Source organism: Varanus komodoensis, unplaced genomic scaffold (assembly GCF_004798865.1).
Source record: "Varanus komodoensis strain SLA01 unplaced genomic scaffold, ASM479886v1 scaffold7_1, whole genome shotgun sequence".
NCBI classification, from domain to species: domain Eukaryota; kingdom Metazoa; phylum Chordata; class Lepidosauria; order Squamata; family Varanidae; genus Varanus; species Varanus komodoensis.
The window spans coordinates 5,265,144-5,282,504 of NW_025336479.1; the positions used below are offsets into that span (position 1 = coordinate 5,265,144).

The window sequence follows — 17,361 nt, forward strand, 5'->3', positions numbered from 1 at the left end:
GGGATCCCGGCGGTGTTACCTGCATAGTAAGTTGCAGGGCCGGTCCCAAAGGGGTCGGTACCGTGGCAGCGGACAGAACCAAAAAAACAGACGAACCCGAGCCCCTGTGTTTGGGGCAATCGGGTTTCTTGGTCTTGTGAGCGGGTTTATCTGCCTTCTCCTTCCTCAGAACTTTACAAGCAGAAGGCTTAGCCGAACCCGTGTGCTTGCGCTTCTCCCGTTTTTTGGCTGGGGAAGAAGGTGGCACCTGGGTCTCCGCTGGAGTAGTGCCTTCAGCTGAAGGATGCTGAGGAGTGGTGGAAGCGGGACGCTGAGAAGGAGCACTCACAGTTGGGGTGGAGCATGGAGGAGGCAGTGCGGCTGAAAAGGAACCAGGCCATAAGAGCAGTTGGTCCGATTGCATCGAGGCCTGGTCCCAGAGGAGCTTGTGGAGACGGTTCTCCCTGTTCTTCTGCACTTGCTTAGTAAAGGCCAAGCAGTGGCCACACTTGTCGGTTCTATGCCCCTCACCGAGGCAGGCATAGATCATGCGGATCCACAGGTGACATTTTGGATCCGCATGTGGTGTATTTGCGAAAAGCCGCTCGCTGCGCCATCACGGAAAAAGAAGAAAAGATGACAGGATAGAAGGTAAGATAATATTTTTGGTTTCTTTGTTTGTTTGTTTGTTTTTGAGAAGAAGAAAAAGAGAGGGATATACAAACTTGGAATAGAAACTAGGAATATAAGAATTAGGAACAGTAAGGACTCAAGATCTTAGCGAGGACGTTAACAGGCACGAGGCACAGCCAACGGCGGTCGCAAAGACTGAACAAAATGGTGGACACTCCGCTCTATTTATACCACGAAGGGGGAGGGGAGCGGAGTTTTCCTGCCAAAAACTGTTAGCTTTTTAATCTTCCGGCCTAGGCACTGCGCAGGCGCAGCACCCATATGTGTGATGCACAGATGGCCACGACGAAGAACCATCTTTGGCTGACTGGAACCTACTTGCTGGGCAGGAAAAAATGTGTTGCATTTGCTGGAACATGGAGACCAGAGTTACAGAAATTGAATTGAAACAGCCATCCAGTGCACAGCCTGGTCTGGTTTTATTGGATGGGTTTCAGTCAGTACAGTTTGAGATGTGGATAATAAGCCCATAAGTGTGATACACAGAGACCATGAAGAACTTAAGTAAATGCCCCATCAACTCTTGAGAAAATCCAGAGGAGCTTGCTTTGCATACCGGTTCTTCTGCTAAGCACATACAAATGGGAAAACTGTCCCGAGTGCTGAAGTGATAATTAAGTTATAGATGCAAAATTTCCCCCAGCTACAAATATTTCTACAAATACATGTAGAAACACTGTTAGACCAGAATCCCCTCAGGTTGTCTAGTTTTCCTGAAAAAAAATACATTGTTCACATTTTCTATCAAAATCACAACATGCATGGCCGGCATTTTAAAAAGGATTCCATTTTATTTTCCTATCCCTGGTTGCGTCAGATGTTAGCTATTCAGTTAATAGTGCCAAGTACTAGTATTTAGTAGGTATATACCTTACCTTGTTAAAAAAAAGAACTCAAAGTGGCTTATATAATTCTCTTCCTTCTGTTGTCCATTTCCCCACAACAACAAGCCACTTTGTGAGGTAGGTTGCCTGAGAGTCTGTGACTGGCCCAACATCACCCACCTGGCTCCATGGCTGGGTGGGGACTAGAACCCAGGCTGCCTGAGTTATAGTCCCACACTCATAACCATTACACCACACTGGCTCTCCCGGTATTAGTATTGATTTCATTAGAATTACTGGTGGTAATATGAAATAGCGCCTTTGCATCAAGGAATGCAAACTGCCAAGTGAGAGAAAGGGTCATAATGGGGTGTAGGTGGAATACAAAATTTCCAGGATTTTTTATGTACTAACAGTGACATAAATGTTTATTCAAATAAATACTTCTCTGTGTAAACCTCTGCTTTTTACTGCTCCTTGCAATAAGGCCAAGGTCTGGAGCTGCTTTATGATTACTACATTGCATTTTTCCTCCACCTTTTCTCCTCTTGTGAGGAACCCATAGCAGCTTATATAGCTCCTAACAATAACCACCCTGACAGAAAGGTTAGGGTAGAGAGTGAGTGAAAGTCACCCAGCTTCATAGCTGAGTAGGGACTAGAATCTGGTATCCCAGGTCCCTGCATAACAAAGTCAGGAATGAGATTATCTGAAATGGCTGAAATAATGTCATGAACTTGGGAGGAAAATCTGAACTCAAGAGAAGCACTTTTGCCATGTTACTTGACCAAGTATGTTGGAGTGCTGTAAAAGAATCTAATCTGTGCCTACTTTTGGCAGAATAAATTTAAATTCACCTGTCTCTGGGCAGTTCAAAATAGCTTATTGCCAGGCCTTATTGAATAAGCTCCTAGGAACCAATTCATGGTCCAGAATTATGTCAGAACATGATTATATAATATTACCAGGGCACAGGAAATATCCTGTGTGTAGTAAATGAAACAAGGTTTCAATGTAATACCTTATTTTAGAAAGCAAACATGGAGTGTTGAGTTGATGACTAAACTGCTTTTCTTTCTGCTAGTTATTCTTTAAGCTCCTGGAGGGTCCATTAAACTATGGAAGATTATGAGGAAATGGCCCAAATGCCATTTCTGCTGGGCCAGAAATGAAAGGACTCTCCGTCACTTCCAGCAGGCCAACAGACATGAACTTTTCCAGCTCCACAGAAACTATGATGGCTTGGAGAAAGGAACTGAATTACTGATGTCTTTGCAACTGCAGTTCTACATCAGACTTGACAGCTGACACAGAAGTCTTGCAAGACTCCTGTAGCCAACCCACAGCTAGCCAGGAGATGACCTAGGACTCCTTCTCTACCTGGCCCCTACTCCAATAGCTGTCACTTTCTATCAATCAGCTCTGCAGTTCTTACAAAACTATGAAGCATGGCAAGACAGCACAATTTTTCATGCCAGTGTTGTAGTAAGCATTTTATTTCTCTAAGATCATAATAGGTTTTTCTAGAAATGGACATTTCTGCTTGTAAGAATCATAGAATAGTAGAGTTGAAAGGGTCCTATAAGGCCACTGAGTCCAACCCCATATAGAATGGATGAAGTTTTGCGGTTAAGGATGCAACCAAAACCACAAAAGTTTTGCATCCTTTCAACATTTCTCCATTTCAATACCAAATGGGCCTGGCTGTAATCGCTGTGATCCACCTGAGTTATCCATTCTCATTACAAGCCCAGGCTTTCCCATCACTCTGCAACAACAGGAGGAGAACCTGCATCTGACTCTCCCTTCTACAGTCTCAACCAAAGTCTTGACGGTGTCACAATGCACAGCTAGTCTCAGATACATTGCTAGTATGTTTCTGACTTGGCAGCAAAAGAAAATTCCCCATGGAGCAATAAAAGACTTCAAAAAAGCCCCCTGACACTAAAGAACGGGGTGCAGCTGAGACTGGCCTGGTGTGAGTGGCAGGGAGGAAGTGGGGCAGGGCTCCTTTTGGTTGTGGCGCCAATGTTCAAAGAAAGATTGGACAACCACATGTTGGGTATTACATGAGCGGAACCAGCTGGAGCCGAGGTCAGACTAGATGGCCCAGGAGACCCCTTCTGACTCGCTTTGTTTTTATGTAAGATATTATTTTAATTGCAAAGCTAATCAAATGCTATAAATGTGAAAAATATGCCTGGTAATAAATGGTTTTTTTTACAAACAGAATTGACAACATGCTAGATTTCATGTTCTTGTGGCTTAAAAATACATTTCCCTTTGAAGCTAGAAAGGGGGTATTTAGGCAGAAGAGACCCTCCTCCAAAGCTAAGGTCTTATTTACTGCACTGGCAATTATTTACAGAGAAAGCTATGATACCAATATGATTATTGCTCTGAAAACCCCTCAGAAGAGATGCCTGCTTCAAAGCACAGGCAAGCTACAAACTTGAAAAGGATCATAGACAGTGTTCATTACTATTATTCCACCTACTGGGGGACAAAGAACATAATGAAGCCCTGGCATGATGCTTGTTGCAATCATACTTTGCTAAGTGCTTGAAAGGCCTCGCGTAAGCACCCTGCTTCTTAAGGACGACAGCTCAGCCAGCCTGCCTGCTGGTACTTCCAAAGGAACAGCTTTGGAGAAGGTCACTTGCTCAGATTTGCATTCAGCCCTTCCCTCCTCCAGGATAATTCTGCCTAATTCAACTAACACAACAGCATTCTGACACTTCTTATAGACTTTCTCTGTTTACCTGTCCTGGTTTCTCCAAAGAGTCCAGAGAGTTATTTTAACTGGTAAAGGGCTAAAATTTTGCCGTGAGGGATCTGAACCTTTGCAGAACTATAAGTCCTTGTAGAGAGGGCATGACTGCACAAGGACTTGTAGTTCTCCACAAGGACTTCTTTATGTAAGCCACAAAGAAGTTTGTGCATATAGCATATATCAACATTTCCCAGTCTGTCCCCATCCCAATGTACTGGACTCAAATTCCTTCACCTTCAACTAGTGTGGGTTATACTGGCTTTGGGGGTGGGGGGGTGGGGAGGAGGACATGGACAATTTAGCTTACTGGGAGGGTACCACGTGGTCTTCTCACTGTTACACCCTTATGTGATGCACCTATGCTGCAATTTACACTGGGCTTTTCTTTTTACCCTGCTAAGGTTCATTATGCTCTCCATTCCAGTGATTAAAATTGCATGAAATGGTAGCATCCTTGAGGCTGATACTGTTAAGAATAGAGCTGATTTGCTTGACATTCATACTTAAGCATAAGCTCTCTGGGAAAGAGTAAACTTACAGCTGCTGATACCAGTTAGAGACCAGTGAAGTGGTAATTCAGTTCCAGCATCACTGAAAGAACGTTGCTGATACAATAGCTGGAGTTACACACTTGACTCAACTTTCACAACCGCTGACAAATGATCCCTATTGCCCAAAGGAAGTTATGAACTAGCCCCAGACCAAGTAAAGGTTGCTTATGAGTGACATTGAAACAGTGGGACAAATTAAGAATTGCTTAAATCCTATAGATTTCACTGGCATTTAACACCTTTAGTTGGAAAAAAGCTCATGTTTGTTAGAAGGTCTTCTAAACAGTTCTGAGTGATAGGCCGTCCCTGTGAAGAACAGCAGCCCTAAGGTTTGTTGTGACCCTGAAAGTCTATGGCTGAGCAAGTACTGTCAAACTGAAAGGAGAAAAGCAACCCCTGCCCACACAAAAACAAAACACCATAACAAAGGAAAATATGCCCTTTCCATATTTCTAAACCTTCTCAAACATACTACGATTCCACTTTTTCCATAATAGCCCCTTTTTTTTCATTTTACTGCCTTCTTCTTGATGGAAGTGGAATTAATGTGGGTAACAAAAAGATGTATTCAGCCCAGTGTACATTTAAGTCCTCTCCCTTCTTCAATATCCATTTTGGTTTATTTTACTAGCATCTCTTGATCTGATGATTCGAGTGCTACATTCAAGAAAAAAATAGCTAAGAATTCCTTTTTAAAGCCCATTCCCCCCCCCCCCCCCCCATCACCGGCAAAGAAAGTTAAAATAAGGCATCATTCAACTGTGATGTTACTTGAGGGGCTTTTGGCGTGACTGACTGTTTTACAGCAGAGGCCTCTGGGAAAGGATGTTCAGACCTGGGAAGTGACCATCCCTGGCAAATACCATTCTAACTCAACCCCTGTATTTGTAGCTAAATACTCACATTCTGCCCCAAAGAAACACATCAGACTTAAAGATGAATACATGGTTGAAACACAAATCACATAATAAAAATACTTTAGACATGTATGAAGAACAATACCCCACATCAGAGATTCTCCTATATATAACTTTATATGAAAATATCAAAGTTTATGCAATACTGTCCAAATCACACACAGTGCTACACTGTGTAATCAGCACCAATATGTAAAATCATTGCTATTAATCTAGGCATCCTCAGTTTTATGGATTCTCTGCAGAAGCTCCCAAATTGGCATGTGCTTGCTTATTGATTTAATGAAATTTACACCCCGTCCTTTAATAGCCAATTGAATTTCCTGGGCAGCTCCCAAAAATTTTAAAAAATTAATTATACAATAGCTAAAACAATAACATAACACAGCAGAAATCTCCAATCAATTAAAACTCACAGTAGCTTAAAGCTGGTGACATTTAAAAAGTCGTGGAAGATAAAAAGCTCTTTGTCTGGGGCCAAAATGATAGCAACGTTGGGGGCAGACTAGCCTTCCTTAATTATACAGAACCTAGTACCCACAGAGGTACAAAATTGCCCTCATTATGCAAAATTATTAGTTAAAACTATGCATTGGCCTTCAATTGCCAACTTTAATTATTGTAAGCTTTTACGTGAAACACTTTACTACCTTCTAATAAATCAGTCACAGCTGGGCAGCAATTTTATTTTACTTTAGTTTTAATCAAAGGGTAAGGAATCACAGTTAACCCAATCATTCCCACCACCAAGCTTTACATAAAGCCAGAACAAGAGAAAAGATTCACTGCTTTTGTGTGTGCCAAAATATTGGCAGTTCTCTCATCTCCTTCTGCTATGTGGGCAGGAGGAAGACCAACAAAGCCCATACAGTACAGCAGAAAAATGCCAGTGCAGAAGTTCCTGGGCCAAGCTGCTCTTTTTACCAGTCCCCCATGACTTACATCCATCAATAATCCCCTTATTAAAAAGCACACAAATTTAAACCATGGTAGTTATTTTGCTATCACCCAAATAGGATTAATCAAGGTGTCAACAGTTTAAATCCAGAGGTGTTCGGGGTCTGCATGTAAGTTCGTTTCTAAATATATCCGTAAGCCATTTAATCTTTTTGGGCTCAACAAAAGCCAAAACCATTTCTCTGTTTTATACAAGAACTTATTCATGAGCATTTGCATTTCAGATTGGAGCTGAAAGCAAATGGGATGTGTGACTGGACTATGAAAATTTTGTCCAAGCTATTAAAACACAAAACTACTAAAAAAATCCTTCAAATCGATCATTACCATCAAGAAATGGCAATGTGTGAGTTTAGCAACAACATAAAATACAAGTTATTTCTGAAAAACGTGTAAATTTAGGTAATGTCATCTCCAAGTCTGTCAGGATGTGGGTGAGGAGAAAATGTATCACTTACATAAGGATTTGCCTATAAGACATATAACAGAATTGAATCTGAATGGTTCTAAGATTATAATAAATGCAGTATAAGAATGTGTTCTTTACAGGCAATTTTCCCAGAGGAATAATTTAACTCAAATCCATTATTTAGACCACAGGGAGAGATAGCATCCCAAGCAGAGGTCCAAAATGTACCACAATGCAAGACCAATTAAATTTGCATAGGACTTGTTCAACTGTCAAGAATTTCAGTCCCAGAAATGAGAATTCGAGAAATGTTGCACCCTCAGGAGAGTTATTTTTCCAGGCCCAATTCCATTTCTGTGCTCTAAAACTAATTGTTACAAGTCTTGGCATCCCTTCAAGGACAGATCAGAAGCACACTAAGTTGGGTACTGTGCCACGAAGTCTGGTGGTATCAGGCAAGGACAGGAGCCTGAGGGGTTCTGCGATGTTCTCCTGAGAAACGTGAGCATGGGAAGTCCTCTAATTCTTAGACGCCTTCAAATTCTGTAAACCGCCAAGCTATCCTCCAGCTGAAACTGAGTCAGAGAAGGCTCCTTGGTCCATGCCTGCTTTAAAGGGCTGCTGCTGCAATGCCAAAGCTGTCCCACTGTGCATGCTTCTTGGTCCAAAGAGCTCCCTCTGCAGGGGTGGGCTTTTGCCCTGCAGACTCAAGTTCCTTCTTCAAAACAAATCCCAATATAAGTAGAGTGGTACTTTAAGGGACTGTCCCTGGGAAACTTTAGCAACTGTGAAATGGTTTGGAAATGAACAGAGCTATTTCCTGGTATTTGGCACTTTCTATAATCGGCACTGCTTCGATCAGTACCCAACAATTGTTCTTCTCAGCAGAGACCTCTGATGTCAGACACTGGGAACCTTTTCCTATCCCATCATCATTAATGGTCTGTGGCAGTGAAACAATCCAGCCCCCACTGCATTCCACTTAGCATCAGTAGATCTCGGCTATTATTTGTGTGTACTGAAAGCTGCTTTAGAACTGATAAAGCCAACACTTTTTTTACACATCAAAGGTCCATCGTAGGCTTCAGATACTGTTTCCAGTGCTTAGACTGTGCTTTTGAGGGACAGGCATCCTCTTCAAAAGCTTAGCAAGGCTTACTTAATCCAGCTTCAAGCAAGGATAACACACCAGGATATCTGCCAATTAACTGAGTTTCCAAGCAGGATTATTGTGGGGAAATTAAGCCTATTCCCATTTCATATGACAAAGAAAACAAAGCATTTCACTAATCTGGCAATTCAGTGATTCTATCTAAAGATTCCTTGTAGAGAGACAGAACAAAAGCTAATGCCATTAGTAAGGCACTCCTGTAATTTTATCACAGCTAATGTTCTGCATCTCATCCCAATGCTGCAGAACATTGGCTACCACTGAAGAAAGCCTTTAAGTCATTAAAAGAATGTTCTGATTTTAAAGACCCAATTAACCAGAAATAAGTTAATAAAGGAACCATCGTCACTGAGTGAAGCAGTTATATTCAGCAAGGACAAGATGTCAGAGAAACAGAAAAATAGTGTCTGCTTCTGACTTCACAAAACGGAGATGACAAGGCAAAGGCTGGGAGCTTTCACTTCAATTTTTGACAAACAGCACTTGACGGATCCTAAAGAATTGGCAGGACTCGCTGATGACAAAAGGGAATTAGTATGGGTGCAAGCACCCCGTTGTATTCTGCATTAAGCTCACATGATCACTATGGGTCATACAAGTCAGAGTGGCTTGCTTAAGCTGCAGTGCATGCTGGGTGGCATTTGTCTAATGAAAATTCAATGCGATGGATATAAACTTGCTACACCTGCACTCCTTCCATTCAGCTGGAATAAGCAAGTTGGATGTTTTTTATGCATCTGTTTCAACAAGTAATCATATTCTCCAAGCCAACAATGTTTGTTTAAAGCAAGCCAATTTGATATGTTTTAAACAACTACAGTTAATGTCAGTTGACAAATTGTGACAAGGACCAGCCATCAAATAATTTAAGCTAACACAGATTTCAGCCACACAGGAAGAAAGAGAGTGGAATATGCAAGCCAAATCCCATTTAGGATTTTTTACATTGGTTTAGCACAACATGCAAATCTAGCCAATGGCAGAACATCTCCACTTCATATATATCCTGCAAGGTTTTGCTGTAAATTGGCTGTTTCTCCATCAAAATAATAGATCTGGGTTCTACTGCGGCAGGTACACAACAATTGTCTTTTCCACTATGATATCAAGCAAACTAAGACACTTGGTTTCCCAAAATTTATCTTTTTGCTTTATGTAGGGTTTTAACTGTAACTGAATTTGAGAAACCTAACAAAGCTAGAGCAGATGAAATCATGATCATGATACCCAGAAATACAGTTCGGCTATAGACAAGCTGCTGGCATACTGCACACACTAAAGATGCAATCCTATACATCTTCAGACAGAACAAAAGGCCTTACAACTCCCAGCATGCCTGGGCCATCTATGCTGGCAAAGGGATGCTGGGAGTTTTCAGACTTTTTATTGTCTAAATATGCATAGGACTGCACTTCTAGGATGCGTGAAATCCTACTGAATCCAGTGGTATTTAATAACCCATAAGAAGGTATATGGTCATAGCAAACACTCTCTTCCAACAACCCAAGAGATGACTCTACACATGGACATCACCAGATGGTCAACACAGAAATCAGATTGACTATGTGCTCTGCAGCCAAAGATGGAGAAGCTCTATACAGTCAGTAAAACCTAGACCAGGAGCTGACTGGCTCAGATCATGAACTTCTTGTTGCAAAATTTAGGCTTAAGTTGAAGAAAGTAGGGAAAAGCACAAGGCCACTCAGGTATGACCTGAATCATATCCCTGATGAAAATACAGTAGAGGTGACAAATAGATTTAAGGAATTAGATCTGATAGACAGAGTGCCTGAAGAACTATGGATGGAGGTTCGTAACACTGTACAAGAAGTAGCCACTAAAACCATCCCAAAGAAAAAGAAATGCAAGAAAGCAAAATGGCTGTCTGAGAAAGCTTTACAAATAGCTGAGGAAAGAAGGGAAGCGAAAGGCAAGGGAGGAAGAAAAAGATACACCCAATTGAATGCAAAATTCCAGAGAATAGCTGGAAGAAATAAGAATGCCTTCTTAAATGAACAGTGCAAAGAAATAGAAGAAAACAATAGAATAGGGAGGACCAGAGATCTCTTCAAGAAAATTGGAGATATGAAGGAAATATTTCATGCAAAGATGGGCATGATAAAGGACCAAAATGGCAGGGACGTAACAGAGGCAGAAGAGATTAAGAAGAGGTGGCAAGATTACACAGAACTATACAAGGAAGAGCTTAACCTCCCTGACAACCACGATGGGGTGGTCACTGACCTCGAGCCAGACATCCTGGAATGTGAAGTCAAATGGGCCTTAGGAAGTCTGAGCAACAACAAAGCTAGTGAAGGCGACATTATTCCAGCTAAGCTATTCAAAATCTTAAAAGACGATGCAGTAAAAGTGCTACACTCAATATGCCAGCAAATTTGGAAAACTCAACAGTGGCCACAGGATTGGAAAAGGTCAGTTTACATTCCTATCCCAAAAAGGGGCAATGCCAAAGAATATTCAAACTACCGCACCATTGCACATTTCACATGCTAGCAAAGTTATGTTCAAACTCCTACAAGCTAGGCTCCAGCAGTATGTGGACCGAGAACTACCAGAAGTACAGGCAGGATTTCGAAGAGGGAAAGGAACTAGAGATCAAATTGCCAACATATGCTGGATCATGGAGAAAGCTAGGGAGTTCCAGAAAAACATCTACTTCTGCTTCATTGACTATGCTAAAGTCTTTGATTGTGTGGATCACAACAAATTGTGGCAAGTTCTCAAAGAGATGGGAGTACCAGACCATCTTATTTGTCTCTTGAGAAACCTATATGCGGGTCAAGAAGCAACAGTGAGAACTGGACACAGAACCACTGATTGGTTCAAAATTGAGAAAGGAGTTCGGCAAGGCTGTATACTGTCACCCTGCCTATTTAACTTATATGCAGAGCGCATCATGAGAAAGGCTGGGCTAGATGAATCACAAGTTGGAATTAAGATTCCTGGGAGAAATATCAACCACCTCAGATATGCAGATGATACCACTCTAATGGCAGAAAGTGAAGAGGAACGAAAGAGCCTCTTGATGTGGGTGAAGGAGGAGAGAGCAAAAGTTGGCTTGAAACTCAACATTAAGAAAACTAAGATCATGGCATCCGGTCCTCTCACTTTCTGGCAAATAAATGGGGAAGAAATGGAGGTAGTGACAGATTTTCCTGGGCTCCAAGATCACCGCAGATGGGGACTGCAGCCAAGAAATTAAAAGACGCTTGCTCCTTGGGAGGAAAGCTATGGCAAATCTAGACAACATACTAAAAAGCAGAGACATCACCCTGCCAACAAAAGTGCGTATAGTCAAGGCTATGGTATTCCCAGTTGCAATGTATGGCTGTGAAAGCTGGACCATAAGGAAGGCTGAGCGAAAAAAGGACTGAGGCCTTTGAATTGTGGTGCTGGAGGAGACTCCTGAGAGTTCCTTGGACCGCAAGGCGATCAAACCGGTCAGTCCTAGAGGAGTCAACCCTGACTGCTCTTTAGAAGGCCAGATACTGAAGATGAAACTCAAATACTTTGGCCACCTAATGAGAAGGAAGACTCCCTGGAGAAGAGCCTAATCCTGGGAACAATAGATGGCAAAAGAAGAAGGGGACGGCAGAGGATGAGGTGGCTAGATGGAGACACTGAAGCAGTTGGTGTGAGCTTAGGTGGACTCCGGGGGATGGTGGAGGACAGAAAGGCCTGGAGGAATGTTGTCCATGGGGTCGCGATGGGTTGGACACGACTTTGTGACTAACAACAACAATAAAGAAAGCATATAGCTATACTGGCAGATTTCCAATGAGACTTAGGACTGATCTAACACAATGTGGATCCAACCCTGAAAATTATTTAAGAAATACAATTTCCTTTAATGCAAGGTATTATTTTTTAAATAAATGTTATCTTGTTCAATTGCAGTCTTAACTTTACCAAGACAGGAATTGGTCCAATTTACGTGTAACACTGCCTGTATCTCACAAAACATTGTATCAAATTGTTTGATGCTAAAGTTGTGTTTGATGTGGGTAAAGCAAGATGACACTTAAGACACTCCAAGTACTAGTTCAAATGTTGATATACCCTTTTTCAGAATGACACTCCCCCCTGCCCCGCCGTGGCAAAATATAAGAACTCTTTTAACTGTGGTTTCAACTAAATATTTCAACATAGACACTAAGAAATGTAAAGATGCTCAGGTTATAATAAAAGGATATTCACCAAGGAAGAAGCATTACTGTTGGAATGAATATGTGCGGGTAAAAAGATGATTAATCAACATATACTGATGTCTGAATAACTTCCAAATCTTTATCGGAAAAGAATCCCTATTAGCTAAGTTAGTCATCAATGAATGGAAGAGGCACAAAGGCCAAAGCTCTTGGAAGTTCTTTCTTGCAGACTAGAAGCAATAATTCCATTTGCCAAAAGATACCTTTAAGTTATAAGCACCAAGACTCACAAAATAGTTTGACCAGCCAGAAAGTATTCAAAGTACTGCTATGATAAACATCTAGAACACACAGCACACAAAGGAATGATTTTTAATGGACTGTAAGCCTCTGTACTTGACTTGTTGTATAAACTTTTGTCTTTTATATAGTGCTTAGCAGGTAAGAGCACACACAACACATTAAACTATGATGATACACTCACATATGGGGACTTTAAGAAAACAAAGATTAGATACATGTTGACAGTTTTCAATGTCTATAATCAGGCATTAGACTAGATGAGCCATTGTCCCTCTAGTATCTTGCTACTGTGATAGTTCAGTACGTTACTGAAGGTCATCAACTTTAGTGGAAGCCAGTTAATAGTATTTCTGTTGGATGGCTTGGTCATCTTAAAATGTAACAGGTAACCAACATTTAATAGATGCAGCCTAATGATTTACACCTCTGCATCTTCATTCATCATACTGGTATCCTTGGAATACCAGACAGAGATAGATCCAGTAAACTCTCACATCGCTTCCCCTGCCAGCCTCACCCCATTATCACCATCCACAAAATATTACCAAAAAAAATCCACAGATCACACTAGTAAAGCTAAATGAAGAATGTGGTAACTCTCACATTTATCCTTGGGACTACAGACAGGGACTACCAGTACAGTATCTCAGTGGGGGAGAAAACTGCTCTACCTGGTCGAGGTTCTACAGTCCTATTTGCACCTTCATCCATAAAGACAAACCTTCCACCACCAAAGTCTTCTGTGTACTCGGAGAGGTAAAGCAGTGATGTGTAGTCAAAGGAACCATATGTCACCTAGGAAGAAAACAAGATAAAGTATCTAATTCCACAAGAGCTCAGTTTAAGCACTATATAAACCTGAAGACTTTTAAATTTAGGTTCCTCCCCTTTTTTGCTATGATATGTTAAGTGTGATTGTAATACCATATTAGCTTTGTTTTCCTGAGAACAGCCTTGCCTAACTCTGTCAGAACACATTTCTCAGCAGACATCAAGAACTCATTTGACATGTAGATGAAGTACTAAAAGGCTATGCGCCCCCTGTAAACATAAATATTGCTTCAGCTGAAGAAGGTCCTCAAATAAGTCAAGCCTTTAGCCAAAACTCCTGCACTATGTGGGATTTGTTCCAACTGCACAATATTAAACATCCATTTAAAAGTGTTTTTGAAGATCCAACGCCAAATGAGAAAAGCCTATGGGAACTATTTTAATTGTTCAGATTCTCTTGAAAATGGCTTGTTTGGCTTATATCATGGATCACAGGGGTCAGCAGTGAGTGGCCCTTGGGCCAATTCTAGTGCTTGAGGACTGCTATATGGATTCCTGCTTCAGGATGCAGTCTCCAGGGCTGGAAGAAAGAGGCAAATTTACTATCCTCTGTTAGCAACTAAGCTTAAATTGGTGTTTGACTTAGCATATGGGAAACTTAACAATTACAATTTAAAAACTGAACACCATTCTTCTGGGCAATCTCAGTGCCTGATAGCATTCAATGGCCTTGTGTTTCTTATAAGAAATATCAGAGAAAATAGAGGGACAGTTTTCTGAGAAGACAGAAGAGAAACAAAAGAGTATGGACTAGAGAGAGAAAAGCTATGGGAAGAAAGGAGACAGTTCAAGTAACTAGGAGACAAAAAGGAACTAATTCCATCTTCTCATGTGATCAGCCACATTCACATAGTTAGGTGCAGCCCACGACCATACCAAGAAACTTGGGTATGCAGCTCTCTCTTAACTGGTAGAATAGTTAAAGGAAATCACAAAGACTACTTAGTTATGGTTTCTATTATGGGGGTCAAGCAGGTCAACAGCCAAATTAATACTACTGCCCATAATGAAAATACAACCCCCCCCCACCTAATTAAAAGTAAAACATTAATCCTAGCGATGCTAAATGTAGAACAATGTATAGTTTCATGGGGTTGGGGTTAGAATATCCTTTAGTGACATTCATTTACTGTGCTATTCAAGTGTTATACTTTTAGCCTCATTCTTAAATCTACTGATTACTAAGGGGTTTTTTTATTCTTTTATTTTTATCTTTTCAGCATCACTAACAATGGGTTTGATTAGATAAGTAAGTTTTTTTCACTTGAGGAAGATTTACTAACTGTAATAAAATGGGCAAACTATAGTCACAATTATTTTATTTATTAGATTTATATTCCTCCTTTTTTCAGACAAAGTGGCTTAGATCTTTCTCCTCCTGCTGCTCTCAATCTTATCCCCACAAAAGCTACCCTAGGAAAGAGCTTGGGCTGAGAGTCCATGACTGGCCTGAAGTCACCCAGTGGGCTCCATGGCCGAGCAAGGACTAGAACCCGGACTGCCTGAGTCCCAGTCCCACTCTGTTAACCACTACACCACACTGGCTCTATGTTAATTACGGTGGTCATCATCATCACCCTCAAGGCTGCTGGTATCAATGCTGTCCACTGTGCCAGTCACCTGGCTACCCCCTGGGGAGAGACGCTACCATGAATTTGCATCACCAGTTCCCTGTGGCAAGCAGTTAGCTTCTGAACTGGGGGAGATGCTGTTTTTTAGAGCTGGCTGGCTAAACCCTGTGGTTTGGTCATACAACTGACTAGCGTAATTCTGCATAGGTAAAGGTAAAGATAAAGGTTTCCCCTTGACATTAAAGTCCAGACATGCCTGACTCTAGGGGGCGGTGCTCATCTCTGTTTCCTAGCCGAGAGAGCCAGCGTTTGTCCGCAGACAGTCTCCGTGCTCATGGGGCCGGCATGGCTAAACACCGAAGTGCACGGAACGCTGTTACCTGCCCACCGAAGTGGTACCTTTTTATCTACTTGCATTTGCATGCTTTCGAACTGCAAGGTTGGCAGGAGCTGGGACGGAGCAACAGGAACTCACCCCATTGTGAAGATTCGAACTGGAGACTTTTCAGTCAACCAGCCCAGCAACACAGCAGTTTAAACCACTGCACCACCTGCATCCTATTACTATTAAATGATTCTTAAAGCAAACTTGAAACCATCCCAGGCAAGAAAAGCCAACCATTGTCCCATTTGAAATTGCCCCTTTCAAATCCTCTGCACTATTTTTCCTGTAGAACATGGTTGGCAACCAGTTCTTTATGTTTTTACAATACTGTTTTACTCTTCAATGTAGCAGAGCACATCAAATATATTAATAAGCAAACAACACGTTTCCCTTAGAAATTGATTTTTGTTCCAGTATAGGTCACAGTATCATATTTCATATATGAAATGACCTTTAAAATATGACTAAGAATAAATTCTATTAATTTGCTAGAGCCTCAAAGAAACTAACTAGAATCTGACGTTCACTGTATGTTGAAATTTAGAATTCTGTACTAAGGAAATGCAAACACTTTAAATTTTCTAAAAAGCAAAACAAATGAATGAAAATCTGCTTTCTGATATATAACTGTAAATAATTTTGAACGTGAAAATGTTAAGAGATTCATGAAAGAACCTCAAATGCATACTGGTAGTGCCAGGCCTATTTCAAAACAAAACCATGTACATAATTCCAATTTCTCTACAAAGGAACAAATTAAGGAAGAGGATAAGGTGAAACAGACAATTCCAAGTGAAAGCAAAAAGGCAGAAGATCCTAGTCACTTAACACCACTTCTACTGCATTCTCCAAACAATCTTGTGTCCATCCCTCCTTCCCAAAGAACCAATATACTGCAAAGGTTCAAGAGCTAGGTCTGAAGATGGAAACACCCATACTTAGGTGCTTATGGACTCAAGAGATGGGTGAATCAGTCTCTCAATCTTACCTGAGGACATGAGGATTTGGAGAACTTTACCAGTTGCTCCCTGCTGTAGTCCTGATCCCGACTGGGGACCCCAAGCCTGATATTTTCATTGGAAGGAAAGTTCAATAATTTAAACATTTTTCCTTCCACTGCCAACAAGAGTTGCAAAAGAAGCAGCAACCCAGTTTAGGATTACAGTGAGGGGCAAAGGATTAAATCCCACTATTTGGAAGGGTCAGGGAAGCTGCAATCCTAAACAGTAAAGTCACAATTAAGGCCCAATGAATGCAATAAACTTGAGTTAATCACAACTATGCTAAATCACATTAACTTCAATGGGATTAAGCATTGATTAACCTCCTTCACTTAACAACTCTGGAATGAATGCCAAGAACTCAGAGAAACATACTTCTAAGTAAATGCACTCAAACTTGTACTGTAAGTATCTTTGGACAGCAGTTGTAGAAAAGTGCAATTTTGTTGTGGTTGTGTGACAAGGCTGACACTTGTGAAAGTTGTGATCACTGTGCTTTTTTAGCATTTCATTCTATTTTGCAATACCTATGTTTGTCCATTGTTTGGATTAAAAACAAAACCCACCCAAGCAGCATTAAAACAGATCTGTTCATTTTCTCTGCAATGGCTGACAAGGTATTGGCACAGTCAGATGGAAAGGAAAGTTTAAGTATGATCATTTTGTTTTGACAAAATACCATCAAGGATAAGCCTGCAAAAGGCACACCACAGAAATAAGATCTGCAGCTAAAATTAAGTGAGGTGTCAGGTAAAAGCTAACTTGAAGATATGTGGGGAGGCTTTCCATAAATCAGTACCTGCTTTTGGGATTATTTTACCACACTA

The 17,361-nt window shown here is 41.1% G+C and overlaps 1 protein-coding gene across 4 annotated transcripts in view; it reads right to left on the bottom strand.

Moving 5' to 3' along the window:
- OGFOD3 (2-oxoglutarate and iron dependent oxygenase domain containing 3) overlaps nt 1–17,361 on the bottom strand; it is a 53,032-nt gene that overhangs the window by 7,786 nt on the left and 27,885 nt on the right. For all 4 annotated transcript variants that reach the window (XM_044453812.1, XM_044453813.1, XM_044453810.1 and 1 more), the window contains one exon: nt 13,418–13,541. In XM_044453812.1, coding sequence (XP_044309747.1) covers nt 13,418–13,541 — 124 coding nt within the window. The remainder of the gene's footprint in view (nt 1–13,417; nt 13,542–17,361) is intronic.